The sequence below is a fragment of the Calidris pugnax genome, unplaced genomic scaffold (assembly GCF_001431845.1).
Source record: "Calidris pugnax isolate Ruff unplaced genomic scaffold, ASM143184v1 scaffold4, whole genome shotgun sequence".
Taxonomy (NCBI): domain Eukaryota; kingdom Metazoa; phylum Chordata; class Aves; order Charadriiformes; family Scolopacidae; genus Calidris; species Calidris pugnax.
Window position 1 is genome coordinate 3,835,561 of NW_015090781.1, and position 14,980 is coordinate 3,850,540.

At 37.9% G+C, this 14,980-nt stretch overlaps 1 protein-coding gene across 4 annotated transcripts in view; it reads right to left on the minus strand.

The window, feature by feature from the left end:
- PCGF6 (polycomb group ring finger 6) overlaps nucleotides 1-14,980 on the minus strand; it is a 28,330-nt gene that overhangs the window by 9,364 nt on the left and 3,986 nt on the right. The window contains exons 4-9 of one of the 4 annotated variants that reach the window (XM_014959335.1): nucleotides 14,600-14,655; nucleotides 13,759-13,818; nucleotides 13,040-13,148; nucleotides 9,023-9,050; nucleotides 5,847-5,945; nucleotides 1,455-1,565 (exon numbers count right to left, since the gene is read on the minus strand). In XM_014959335.1, the coding sequence (XP_014814821.1) occupies nucleotides 1,497-1,565; nucleotides 5,847-5,945; nucleotides 9,023-9,050; nucleotides 13,040-13,148; nucleotides 13,759-13,818; nucleotides 14,600-14,655 (421 nt within the window). In that variant the 3' untranslated portion in view covers nucleotides 1,455-1,496. The remainder of the gene's footprint in view (nucleotides 1-1,454; nucleotides 1,566-5,846; nucleotides 5,946-9,022; nucleotides 9,051-13,039; nucleotides 13,149-13,758; nucleotides 13,819-14,599; nucleotides 14,656-14,980) is intronic. The other 3 variants (XR_001413898.1, XM_014959323.1, XR_001413901.1) reach the window with 3 other exon arrangements.

Consider the following 14,980-nt stretch of genomic DNA (forward strand, 5'->3'; position numbering starts at 1 on the left):
GCATTGACAATGAGCTGTCCCACAGCTTTCTGCAAGGAAAATGTCTAATTTCTGCCACTGCAGTAGTCAGGGAACATACTGCAATATCATTACGTATTCTCTTACGCAGCCACTTTCCACCAGAGGATGCACTCTGGGCTCCTGCTGTTCAACCCCCCTGGATTTATGCTCTTCTGCCTGCTGACCCACTACCTCTCTCCTTCTTCATGAAAAGATTTAGGAAGATTTATGCCTTGTGCTGGCAAATCACATTGTTCTAGGAATCAGGAATTCTACTCCTTAGAGGCTCAAAATGGGCTAATTTACTTCACCATCTGTACAGGATGAGAAAGATGTAGAATGCTTCGTTGATATGAAGTTGAATCTTAACGTGCAGAAAATATAAACTGCTTAGTATTACCTCTGGTTTTAGCTTCTAGAAGGAAACCAGCAAGTAAAACCTAATCCGCACTTAACATTAAATGCTGATTAGATACACAAATGTATCTATTTAACATTAACATTTAACGTATTTAACACAGAACTTGAAAGAAATATATTTTTTTTTCTTTTTGAGAGCTGGTTACAGTTATTTCTGCTGTTTCCCATCCATTATAACCTCTACAATTATTACTGCGGAATGACAAACAGGTCTGCTTTGCTTTCCAGTGATATACGAGTTTAATTACTTTTGCTTTATAAGCTTACTGTTATAATTTTTATACCCCAAGGCACTGAAAACAATCCTGCTTCCACTGAAACATATATACACACATTTTATATATTCTACAGAAATAGAAAATCTATTTGCCCAGTATAGGATGCAGACACAGCGATAACTGCTGACAACCTTTCAACACAAAATCAGAATGCTTGTTTGAAAATATCCCACTATTGGGAAATATCCCCACTATTGCTCCAGTTTCAAATAGTAGTTATTAAAAATGCAGTCTCTTCTAATAAATTGAGAAGAGTTTTTCACATTTACCATTTCAGAGTGCTCTGAATACCAAATGCCTAATCTCCTCATGCCAGCACCAAAGCCTGAATTTCTGCCTGCTCATTATTATGCCAGGATTCATTCCATAAGGACAAGAGAACAAAGGACACAATGAAAAAAAAAATCCCAGTTTAGTATGAAAAATCAGTTGCGAAATGTGTCTCAGAGGAATCCTTGCACCATACAGGAATTTACATATTCCATTACAAAGAGGCCCACAAATCCTATGAATTTACTGCAATTTCAACTGACTGGAAGCCAACTAGTACTGATAGCGAGTGAGACAGCAGTAAATATAGTTTGACCTTGAAAAGAAACTCCAAGGTGCAGCTGCTGAATACTCAGTCAATTCTGTTAAAATTCTTATTCAAGTAGCCTTTCTACTATGACATTTATTTTCTTTAGGTGGCATATTTCCTAGTAGAGCTATTTCTCTAAAAGCCACAATAACAGACAACTATAAATTGATACTCACCAAATAAGACAGTCATAAAAATGGAAAACTTTCATGTAAGGGTCATCCCATGAAAGATTCATCCCAAGGGTGAATTTGGCCCAGAAAGCAGTAGAACTCAAACAACGGTTCCTATGCCAACCCATATTATCCAGGGAAGGACCAAGAAAACACAAAGTTTTAGAGATAGACATGAGTATTTGGGGTAGTTATTCAAAAAGCTGGCAAAGGTTTCCATTTCCTCCAGTTGCTATTTACTTTTCAAAGGTACCAGATATTTCTATTCCAGGGTCTAAGACTGGCACAAAGAAACAGAGTCACAGAATGCTATGGGGCTGGAAGGGACCTCTGGAGATCATCTGGTCCAACCCCCTGCCAAAGCAGGGCCACCCAGAGCAGGTCCCAAAGGAACGTGTCCAGGTGGGGTCTGAATGTCTCCAGAGAAGGAGACTCCACCACCTCTCTGGGAAGCCTCTGCCAGGGCTCTGCCACCCTCACAGCAAACAAGTTCCTCCTCATGTTTAGGTGGAACTGCCTGTGTTCAAGTTTGTCCCTGTTCCCTCTTGTCCTGTCCCTGGGCACCACTGGAAAAAAGACTGACCCCATCCTCCTGACACCCACCCTTGAAGTATTTATAGGCGTTGATCAGATCCCCCCTCAAATTTCTCTTCTCCAGACTCAAAAGACCCAAGTCCCTCAGCCTTTCCTCATCAGAGAGATGCTCCAGGCCCCTCATCATCTTTGTAGCCCTCTGCTGTCCCCTCTCCAGCAGTTCCTTGTCTTTCTTGGGGGGAGCCCAGAACTGGTTCCAGTGCTCCAGATGGGGCCTCCCCAGGGCAGAGCAGAGGGGCAGGATGACCTCTCTTGACCTGCTGGTCACACTCTTCTTGATGCACTACACTGAGCACAGACTTTCTTCCAACCTTTCCCCAGGCTACAGTTTATACACACGCTTTCAGGAATGTGCATCTAATTATGGAACATTTCTATTCCATAAGCTACATTAATGCATTCAGAGCAGCCGAGTCGCAAGTCGTTCAGCAGTCTCTCTCCTGTCCTTGCAGAATGAATGGTGAGATGGGATAATGATGCCACAGGATGACTTGAAAGGAAGTAACACCTCAAAGAAAACTCATTCTCTCCCCACCCTTCAGTACAACACAAACTGTATAGATGCGCATCAGATATCAAAGCCAAATACCTAATGGATTCCAAACACTGTAGGTCTGTGTTTAGCTTAAATTAAACATTACTTACTTATCTATTATTAGCATTTCCATGTGCTCAAAATGTATTTTCACACCCCTCCCCAACAAATTCCAGCAAGAATAGTCAGAAGTAATTAAAAATTGTAAAAATTGTAATTAAAAATACATATATAAGCACATACAGAAAATTAATCATTGTCCAAAGCATAGAGATCAAAACAAAACACCAGAAAGAGTAAACTACAGCTTTCCAGCTGAAGAGGTAGATTAAAATAAATGAAGTCTTAACCTTTTAGATAAACTGCAAATCTATTATGATTCAAGTTTCATAAACTCCAATAGAGTAGTCTGAAAATAATCTGAAGCCTGAGATTAGGAAAAAAGAAAAAAGGCAGCAGCTTCAGAACTGCCTTTTAGACTTTTGTCTATACTGTCACACAAGTCACATTTTCATTAACCTCAATCCAACCCACTTGTGCAGGTTAATGAAGAAGGGCAAACATTAGCTAATGTTATACATGAACAAATTAAGTCAAAGAGGTCTGAGTACAGGCAGTAGTTCAGGAGAATGGGCAGCATACTTTCTATCACTTGGCCACTGAACCAGTTGTTCAGGGAATAAAACATTCTCAAATATTTTTGCAGACCATCAAACTAAGCTGATATTCAGTAGGAACTCACTGCAGTCACAAAATAACCCTACCTACCTTCCTTACTACAAGTTTCAACAATGAAACCAAGAATGCAATTGATACACTAGGGAGACCGTGCCCTCCTTGGAAGCAGATCTTTTCAAGACCCAGGTAAGGCACAATTAAACACTGTGGCAGTAAGGCTTCTGTAGATAAATGTGGAAAAAACTACCATGAATGCAGTGCATTTTAGCTCAATAGTGCCTGAAATGTTCATTTCTGAAAGAAATACCTAGCTTCCCAAGGAAATCTAGTGCTTGGACTCTAGTCCCAAGTTGAGTGCACTAAACTCATGACATTTTATATAAAAATGGATTATTTTAGAGAATGAAGAACTGGAGATAGTTAGAAATCAATACTGAAGAAGTAATTATTAAAAGAAAAGATTGTTGTCCTAAGTTAATATCTATTTCTTCTTTAACACTTTGGGGAAGCCTGCAGGAAATGATGAACCGCTGAAGTCCTCGACTCTCTTCCAAATTTCCACAGCAAACTAAAAAAGCAGCCAAGCACCCTCTACATTTATATTATTTGCACGTATGGTTTACAGCCTATTTCCCTAAATTCTTCTGCCTGTGCTGATTTATATTCAGGTTATTCCTAATTTTGTTTTACAGTTTCTGTTTTATTAGCCATTCTGGGAAGCTGGAGTAAGACATGATTCATTAGGCTTATTATTCTTTAATGACATATCTGACACCTCTTTCACTTTCTGCATGTTTACAACTAACCATCAGCTTCAGTTCAGCACCTACAATGAGAAGGTGACAGCTCAGCACACACATTCCTTTAGTCTTAAATCCCCTTATGACAAAGAAATTATCAACCAGGACAGGGAAAATTATTCCTGCTTCATTTCCCCAATTCTCCAATCTTTTAAAAATAAGTCTGAATATTTTCAAGAAATCAGTCATGATTTGTGGCATGAAAATTGACTACAGGTTTCCAGAGACCAAAAGATTACTCACTGAAGGAAAAAAGGTGGGGGGAGCAGATCAGTTAAGAGCGGGGGAAAAAAACCAAAACCAGCCAAAATATCTGACTGTAGAGGAAAGCAGGCTTAACATTTCCTCCAGACAGGTAGGGCTTGCACAGAAGAGACCAAGAGATTAGAACTTGCCAATGATTGTGCCTACTCCAGAATGGCAAACTGGATACCAGCGTAGATAAAAGTGCCCTGGTCAGCCTTGAGAAACATCTTGAGACAGGAAGTTTATGAAATTACCATCAGCTTTTGAGACACAGTAACGTTCACCCACTAACAGTGGATCATATTCCACCTGGGAATTCCAAGTGGAAAGTAACTAATGGGGGAAAAAATCTCAAGTTCTCTCTATTATTATATTATCTCTAATGACAATCACAAGATTGCAAAATCTGAAAGCCATCCAACCCACAGGCCTAGCTTGGTTTTTGAAAGATAAGCAGCTGCAGCTTTCATTACAGATGCTCAGTGTTTCTGAAAATTGAGGTTCTGATGTACTACTTAAGAAAACCCAAACAAACAAACATTTCCTTCCTCTCAGATAAACAGTAACTCAATTAATGCAAGAAGTTTCTCTAGTCTCGTTTGGAGGATACTTATATTTGTTTAGAATATCAAGTCACCATCACCTGAAAGCTAGAGACTCTCACCAAGAGGAAACCAGCAACTGAAAATGTATTACTTCCTCAGAATGATGAATAATTTATATCTGATTTGCTTTGCCACCACTGAAAAGGTAAGCACTGTGAATAAACAGTCATTACTGAGGCACACGGTCATGCTGTATTGTCTCAGACAGTTACTTTTGTATGAAAACACAACCTTAAGTCCAGAGCCAGCACTTAAATTCCACCATCGGCTTGTTTTACCAATAATTGACAGCTTTAAGAATCATTTACACATTACAGAACTCCTGCGCCTTCTCAACTGAATGGCTGCTGAAATATATTCAAGAACTGAGAAATGGTTTTGACATGTAATTCCTATCAAAATAGCTGAGAAATACAAAGTTAAGTTCTTCTGCACTGTATTCTGCTCCTTTGAATTCTTCTTTGGAGGCACGTGCCTACATTTGCATTCACACTTTTCATTTCCACACATCCATCCACAGTACCATTCTTCCTTCACCCTTGTTTGCTTCTTCAACATTCAGCTTCTTCAACATTACTCAGCTCCTACCTGCCTCTGCCTTCACATCCTCCCACACTCACACATTTTCCTGTCTATATATTCTGTTTTATCCTTGAAACAGCAGTGAATTTCATCTGCTGAAATCTTACGTGAAACTTAAACTCTATACAAACAATAAAGTATTATAGCAAAAATTTAAACATGTTGCAAATGAGTTGGGAGAGTTGTTCCTTGCAGACCACACTATTTCTAATGTTTCATTTTTTAGTCCTTACTGCATTAAAACACCCCTAAGTATTCCTTCTAGACTCTAATGAACAATGGAAATGTTCTGTCTGAAGCACAGGCATTACAACTGATGACAAGGAACTTGTAAGTGCCACTGCAAGTGCAATACCTGACAAGCAGGGTCCAGATCCATTTTTCTTCTGAGGAATTTCTCCACGTGTCCAATTGTTGCCTCCCCTGAAACACGCACAAACTTCTTTTCCAAAGGCTGCAAAGAATAAATATGAGATTTTAAGACAATGCACGTTTCCAGCCATTATCCCTCATAAACCCCAAACCCAAGTGGAAGCCCAATAACAGAGGGAGACACTTTAAATTTTTGGACCCTTTTCTAATCTACTTCCAGATTACCTCATAGGGACAGGACTAAATATGTATAAGACTCCAGGTTCAAACTTGCTGCTGGTTAAAACAACATTTAAAAATTACTGACTTCAGTTCTATTTCACTTTTGATGTACTGGAGAATGATATTTGCTATTAATTCCACACAGAAATTAGTATTACACAGTATTTTAAGAACTTCTCCCCTCACAATCATTTATCAGAAACACATGAACCATTTCCTACAGTTTCCTTATTTTCCCCAAATCAGGCTTGTGTACCAAACATGATTCAGCTAATTAAACCATGCTGCACTTTATAACGCAAGGAGCTTAAGTACTTCAGCCTTCTAGAAATATTTCTATATTATGGCTTAGGCTGGAACCAACTTAATAGCTCATGAAATTCCAAAACCAATTGTATTATGCCACTATGTGGAACACAAGGGCAAGGCTGGTCTGAAAGCTTTTTTATATCATTTCTAAATACTTTCACAGCAAGGACTGCAACGACAAGACATCTGTTATGCCAGCTTCAAAAAATTTAAATGGATTTCTCTTCTACGGATAAAATTTGAAACAGCTGACTGGTGATAGGGGCAGCTAAGCCAAGAGGCACAAAGGCAGAGCAGATGACTGCATTCAGTGTGATAAATGGATTACCTTTTGTGTCAATTAATTGGATTTTTATGTTGACTTCTGAACAGCTGTGATTTACTACACAGGTTCATCATATTCTTTTAATTTGAAAGAAGGGTGAGAGGGTCATGGACTACCCTTGAATTCAATCACGAATTTAAATATGTATCCATGATAACTGTAGTTTTGAAACAATAGTTTGATTTATTCATGTACAAGAGCTAGAAATGCCAGTCAGACCTGATCTAAGGAACCATGCTGCCACAAGCTTGATGATGCTCTATTTATGCTTGCTGCATGTGTAAATCACAGCTTATGGCCACAGACTTTGTAAGCTGTTCTCTCCCTGCCATCCCCACTTGAAAAAAAAAAAAAAAAAAAAAAAAAAAAAAAAGGTAGGAAAAGAAAAGAAAAAAAGGATTGGAATGACTGCATACAGTCCAAAAAAAAAAAAAGAAAAAAAAAAGAAAAAAAGGTTAAAAAGCCTCTATAGATGAAGTTTAACATCTAGAAAAATAAGAAAAATACGACAGATAAACACATAACACAGAGCAATGGCAAAATTGGATCAGGGTATTTTTTGTGAGAAGTGGATATGAAAGAGGATTTGGAGGTTGATGAGTAACCTCTTGGTCATGAAACAGAATAAAGAAGCGTGAAGATATGAAATGTAGTGAAGAAAATAAGGATAGAAAGGAAAAAGAGTGTGAAATTGAGGGGTTAACATACAGCAAGGATTTTGAAAATACAGTAGAAAAATACCAGTTAAAAGATGTGGTATTTCTTATAACCCACATAGATGATAAAGAAGTCTAAATATGCTCGTAGGCCAGGTGACACTTTAGTCTATGGATAGTAGGATTATTTGCAGCACAGAACTATTCACTGCGAGTATTAGTGGGCAGCCTTTCACCTTCAACATCCTCAAAACACTACAGTTAAAGTGAGCAGGAATATTTATGGCTTAAAAGGAAAAAAAACCCAACAACAAAAACCCCACTTACACACAAAAAAATATCCCTTTCCTGAAATGTTGGGTAGGTGTCGGGGTGTAACAGATTAAGAAAATCGACATTTTCAGACAGTGCTCCCCTTCTACACATTAATTTTGGTTTAGGAAACTATATTCCCATTTCAACTCTTTGTGAAAATTCTTATTTCTGTATTGAAAGGTTTCAAATTGCCTCCTGAGTTCTGCCATAACAAACATAAGCACTATTTAAAACAGCATAAATAACTGCAATCAAATCAAGCAGTTTAGATTTGTGCCTAAGCACATGCTGATTAGAAATCAACTCAGCCAAAAACATGAAGGAAATTAGTAAAATGGCACAAATCAGGACAAATCACATTAAAGTTACTAACATGCTTTTTTCCTCAAATTCTTCAACAGCAAAACTTTCCTGCTAAGGTGAACTGTCTTTCACATTCTGCATGCCATTCCATCTTTTGAGTCCCACATTTCCAATACAATGAAGATTAAATGCAACATATACTGAGTAATTTTAAATTATATCCCCTTCTTGTCCTTGAAGAGCCTTGTTTTCTAAATATTTTGCCAAAATAGTGGAATTACACGCTCTGTGCATCTCTAATTACAGTCTATGAAATCATGAAGGAAGCAAACAATGTGCAGTTCCTCTATGAATTTGTACCAAAGCAGTAAGATGACCTGGATTGGAAGAAGAGCCATATTCTTTAGCAAGGATGGGGAATGCTATTTCTTGTTTACAGAACAGCCACTATTCAGACACCAGACGTTGTTAGTGAAAGGATAGAAAAAAAAAGGATAAACTTTCTGCTGGCTAAAGAAGTGTATTGTGCCATCCAGACAATTTGTGGGGTTTTTTTTTTGGTTATGCCTAAGCACATAGTAATTTATTACACTATTGATAAACCTCAGGCTGTGTTTCTTCTGACTAACCTGTGCAAGCTTTCCACTACTATTAAATAATCTTATTCAAAACCCAGTATTTTAGACAATGTCTACACCTTTGTGCAGGATTCCAGTGAAAGCCTTTTGTGCACCTTTTGTTGGAGAGATGCAAGAATAACAAGCTAGAATCACCTAGGTGAAATTTCATCTGTATCATTCCCATTCTCCCACACAATTAATTATGGAGCCTCAGAAGCACTCTTACTGTTGTGTGGTGCTATGCAATAGTAGGTTTGAAAGTACTCTGTAATCCAAGGTTGGTTATTACTATGGCTGATGAAAGTTCAGGCTGCGCTCAGTGTAAGAAAAACAAACTAAATTAAATACATTCAGGTTATACATATTTCTGAAGTAAATCGTAAGAGAAAAATTTAAATCACATCTGCACCTTAAAATTCCCTGTGCCTTCGTTAGCTCTGAAAAACAAGAGAAAACACAGTCAATATTGCTAAGGTTAACAGTTATCAACACCCTAAGGCTCTTTGTTATAATAGTGACTTACTAATTTAGTGGTCTGCTATATCAAGTTCATTTTTCAAACCAGGCTCCTCCTTTCATTAAACTCTAATACATGAAATAATATCATACTGAGTTTTTATATCTTTCTCTCCTACCCTTTATTTGGAATTCAGTTATTTATGACTTTAAGGTTTGTTTTCATTAAACAGAAAAAAACAACACAACTTAAAGCCATTTTTATACATAACATTCATTTTCATAGGAGTAGGTTGTAACACCAATGCTGCTTAAACATCCATACTTCATCATCCTTGATATTTGGAACTTTAACAGACAGTACCTAAGAAGTTGCTGACAGAACATGCCCAAACACCAAAGGCTTTCTGGGCCAGTTGTTTGCCTTCCAGACTATTTATAACACAGAATTAATGCTATCTAGGAACTCAGGAAAGCAGCAGGTGTTTCTCTGGAAGGTGAAATACACACAAAGGTGGCAAATGACCAAATTCCCAGCTGGCTTCAGCAGAGCTTCATTAATGTCTAAGCACATGGTATTCTACTGATCATCTCTACATCTCCATCTTGTAGTGGAATGTATAAATTTCTCAATGAAGTAAGCCCAATTCATGACATTTTACTAATCTTGCATTACATTAGTAAGGTATATACATATGAAAGGAAAAAAAAAAAAAAGCAGTATTTCATGGCACTGGAGAGGACAAAAATCAAACACCACTATAAATTGACTATATGTCTACTGGCTATATGATATAGCAAACATGCATTTGTAATGCTTCAGCAGAGCACACATTAGCATGGCACTTCAAGTAACTGTAACCAAGTACCTCCACCTGTCTACCAGCTACCAAACTAAGTAAAACTATCATCAAATTCTGTCACTGAAATGAAATTTAAAGTTACTAACAAACATAGAAAAGCTTTTCCACTACAGCTGTCATCTTCTTTGTTAGAGTTCCACAGCCAATTAGGTAATTAGATATTAAGTTATTAGATAATAACTCTAAGACCACAATACAGACAGTCAAACTTTCAAAGTAATAATTTTTGCTGGCTAGTTCAATGTATTCCAAGCTTTCATTAGCTAAAAGAGCATTCTTAAACTCTCATCACCAAGATAGGCTCTTTGATTTTTGACTTTTGAAGAGGAAAATATATTAACCTTAAAACATATAAAATATAAAAGATGATCAAAGATTAAAAAAAAAAAAATCACTAAAATAAACTGCAAAGTAGATGCTGTTAAAGCATTACCTTTTTTTTTTTTAAATTAGAAACATTCTGTGCTTCCCTCCATATACGTTAACAAACATAGTATAGATGGTATTTGCACAGTATTACCTGTTTTGCTGCCAACACTGGAATGGAAGCTTGAAATACAACTACCAGAAAAACAAATACACAAAGTAGATGCTGTTAAAGCATTACCTTTTTTTTTTTTAAATTAGAAACATTCTGTGCTTCCCTCCATATACGTTAACAAACATAGTATAGATGGTATTTGCACAGTATTACCTGTTTTGCTGCCAACACTGGAATGGAAGCTTGAAATACAACTACCAGAAAAACAAATACAACAATATAGATTCAAAAGTCACCTTGTTTCACAAACAGCCAGATACATTTTTACTAGTTTTGAGGTCTAAGTTGCCTAACAACTTCCTTTTGCTCTGAAAAAAAAGAAAAGATGTACTTGCTGAGAATCACCTGAAGGGGGGAGGAAATAACCAGGAGACTTTCAGAGTGGAGATGTAAAACAAAGTACCTTCACTACAAGGAATTCAAACCGTGTCTAATCCTGCAGCCAGGAAAATCTAAGGAAGATTTCCTATAAAGTCACCAAGTGTTCCAATCTGAAAGGGACAGCCTTTGAACTAAAATCTCTAATTCCTGTTTTTTTCATTTTACAGTGAAATTATCCTCAAGGAAGATGGGGGGCCTTTGATACAAAAGCATGCTCCTATGCCCCTTCACTCCATGTGCTCCCTCTGCCACCTGCCGGGCCAGCACAGCCGTGGCCAGTACCACCACCCAGCACAGGTCCCTCAAACTCACATCTAGTGCTAGCCATAGTCACAGCTATAGTCCAGCCAAGGCAATAAAATAACAGCATATACATCCCTAACACAACACGACTGTAAGGTGAATAGCATTAGATTTACTCTCTTTCCACCTAGTTTTTAGTCAAAGCATTTTATGTCTGTATTTATTCATTTAATCACATTTTACTCCATGTGGTAAAAAGCTTGCCTGAGCATCAGGTCACTGGGGCTCTGTACTAATTACATCATGTATTTTATACCACATTCATTAAAGGGAAAAAATCCTTTATAAATTTAAATGTAGTTTTTAATTGTAGTAAGTTTTGAGTGTACAATACACAATGGTCACAGGCTGAGCAGCCATATAATGTTTGCTTTCCCCTCCTGCTCAACACGTGACTCTTGGCTTTACTTATGGCAAACCTGCTCTTTATGAAAAAGCATTAATTTCCTCGGTCTCATTTCTTCAACACATGAATGTATTTCTATACCATTCTCCTCAGCAGAATGGCAGCATAATACTTTGTTTAAAAAGAGGAACCAGAGACAGACTGTGTTGAAAGGTAACCAAGAACTGCAAGTGCCCAATTTGGGACATCCAAAATTGGCTTTGCCTGCAGAACACTTGATTCTACAGTTTTAGTCACGACTCCCACTGCTTTCAGCTGTGCTTGTGAGCATTCAGCACTTCTGCAAGTCAGGCATACAGAAAATGAACACTGAAATTAAGTCAGGTATGTGGATTTGCAAGGACATTCTATAGAACAGTCAGGGATTGTTTCCTAGAGGTTTAGCTCAAAGACCTTCTCTTTTCTTCCTGCAATCTCACTTCTCATCCATTTAAAGAAATAAAACCAAAAGCCCACACAGCACCACCTGCCCAGCCAAAATTTACACATGGAGGAAATCTGTTCTGTATTCAGAATAAAGTAAAACACAGTGGAAACGCTGGATATAACGTATGAAAAGATTAGGACATGATGCCTGCAAAGAGTGAGGCTGAATCAAGGTGGTATGCCTTGCTGCTAGAATTTCTGATGGCTTAATTTCACATCATTTGTGTAACAGTTGGCTGTAATTACACATTGGAGTTCTCTGAACATTGTTTTCAGGCAAAGCCAGGCCAAAAGCAGGCACAACCTGGGTAGAGGGGTGAGAGCTGCAAAAGCCAAGCTGCTCCCTCCCCCTGTCTGCAGCTGAGGTTCTGCGCTGTGTGGTGCTATCAGAGCATTTACAGCTTTCAAGCCTTTCTTTCTCAATTAGCCTCTCTCAATCATTAACATATAAATCTGCACTCAGCCAATGCAATGCAATTTCTCCTTTCTGTATTCCTGAAAACAACTCAAGCATTTGGGCTGGATTTCTTCCTCACAATCCATGGCAAAAAGACAACTCCTGATACAAAAGCTTCAACGTAATTCATTAAAGTCTGGGAAACAGTCAGGTAAAATTAATAGTAGACCAGCTTATTACCCCCACCTATAACATTTACAGAAACACTGCTCTTGCTGCCCAGGTTGTAGTTGCAGTCCCCAGTCATATGAGCAGGTCCTGACATAGTCAGCATTAATTGCAGTGCCACCTACAGAGATTGGGAAGCATAAGAGACAGGTATTTCATCACTCAGTTCACTGAGACTACACTACTTCGTTAAAAATAAAAACGAGCGGATTTTAAAACCACTTTTAGGAAGCTGTTTTCACAGGAAGACACCTTAAACATATGATCTGCCTCACCCAGCTCTGCATAGTTGACTGTCATTATTGCACTGTAAGTTAAAATGAGGAAATGCACATTTGATGACAACTAAAAGCCAATAATGGGCCAACACACACACAAACAGCACGTCAGCCAGCCACCTGCTCTTATGTTTGCCCATAACTCACCCAATGAACTCCAGGAGTATGGAGATGTCAAGTTCTGGTGGGATCCTGAACACGGAGCCCAGAACTTTTCGAGGTCTTCCTCTGCTCACTGGAACTGGCTGTGGGACAGCTGAAATATCCAAATAGCCAAAATGCAAACACAACTTGAAATAAAAGCAGCCCAAGACACTACCATGCACCAAGAAAAACAGATGGGATCATAAGAAAAAAAGAGCCCATTCAATTCACCCTATTTTTTAATGACTAAATCAGCTCCTTACACATTTCATGCTGTGTATCTCAACCAGCATTTTATTAGCTTTCAGCATGGCAATCCTCCAAAGAGCTGTTTATTTGATAGTAAGACAAAAAATAATTAGAATAATCCCTCATCTGTCAACAGACTCTGATCTTATTTTTACTACTTTGTAACATATATTATTTATTAAGGGACACAAAATAAAATTAACACATTTTTTATACATATTTTCTGGTTGTAGGCAAAATAGAATTTGTTTTAAAAATCCAATCACAATCTGGGTTTAAGTGGTACCAGTTCCATCTATTTTTCTAATCTGAGAACTGTGACAAGTTACAGTAATCAGATCATTAGGAATCCCACATTTCCAATACTACATACCTTCTTCAGTTGTGAGCTAATATTTCAAGGAAAGCCCTTAATAATAAATGGTATAGTAAATATTTCCTTAACTGTGTCCTCTAAAGTGATTACAGCTCACCTGGTTTGGGCACTTCTAATCCTCTTTCTTTGTAGAAGTCATGCATTTGTTTTTTCTCTCCTGAAAATAAACAAACCACAGTACAGATTGGAACATTATTTCAGATGCTGAAAAACTATCCATATAGTTTCTATTAGTTAGAGTAGTAAAAACTTTCCAAGTTCCTACAGATCTTCCCCATGACTAGTATTCCATAGGAGGCTGAGACATTTAAGATACCCAAATTAAGAGTTTGTTAGTAAAAACTGGGAAGGAATTAGAGAAAATGGCCATAAATTACACTGCAACAGCTGCAAGAACTAGTATCCTTCTAGCTGTCATGACTATTTTTATACAATCCATAGGCTGCTATGGCTCTATTTTTATACCATCTATAGTCCATATATATACCCATTGGATGTGTATATTTCACTCAGTCTACACAGGTGGACCTTGCAGATTCACTGGCTCCCAAAGTTCAACATAAATGACACCACACAATGAACACATCTAAAATTAGGAAAAAAAATAAAAGCATTGGAGAGAATCAGTCTTAACAACCTTTTTTCAACTGTCCAAAGTGAACTTATTAGAGGGAATGATATTTTCTGCATGAGGCATGACTATGAAGTATTACCTGGATACAGCAATACCTGTGTTTCATGAGACAGGGTACATACTGCTACTGAGAATAGCATTTAGCAGCCAAAAAAAAAAGCCAGTTGTCACAGCTAATTCATTAACATTTACAACCAAATATTACAAAAATATTTTAAAGAGTCCAGGTAAAAATGGGGCTTTAGATTACTGTTTTCCATTCAGTCTTTTCAGTCTCTAGATGGTAATAAAATAAAGAACTTACTTTCTTCCAAATTTACAACTAATTTATAGACAATGTCTTGCAGTTGCCGGTCCAGTCTATTAGAAAGAAAAAAAAAAAAAAAAGCATCTTAGGTGCAAGACAGAATGGTTTTCATTAAACTTTAACAGGAATGCCAATACATCATTGAAATGTACGGTGAGTAGGACTCGGGAGGTGATGGTCCCCCTGCACTCAGCACAGTTTGGGGCCCCACCTTGAGGGCTGGGTCAAGTTTTGGGCCCCTCCCCACAAAAAAGACATTGAGGGGCTGGAGGGGGTCCAGAGAAGGGCAACGGAGCTGGGGAGGGGTCTGGAGAAGAAGTCTGATGAGGAGAGGCTGAGGGAGCTGGCGGGGGTCAGCCTGGAGAAAAGGAGGCTGAG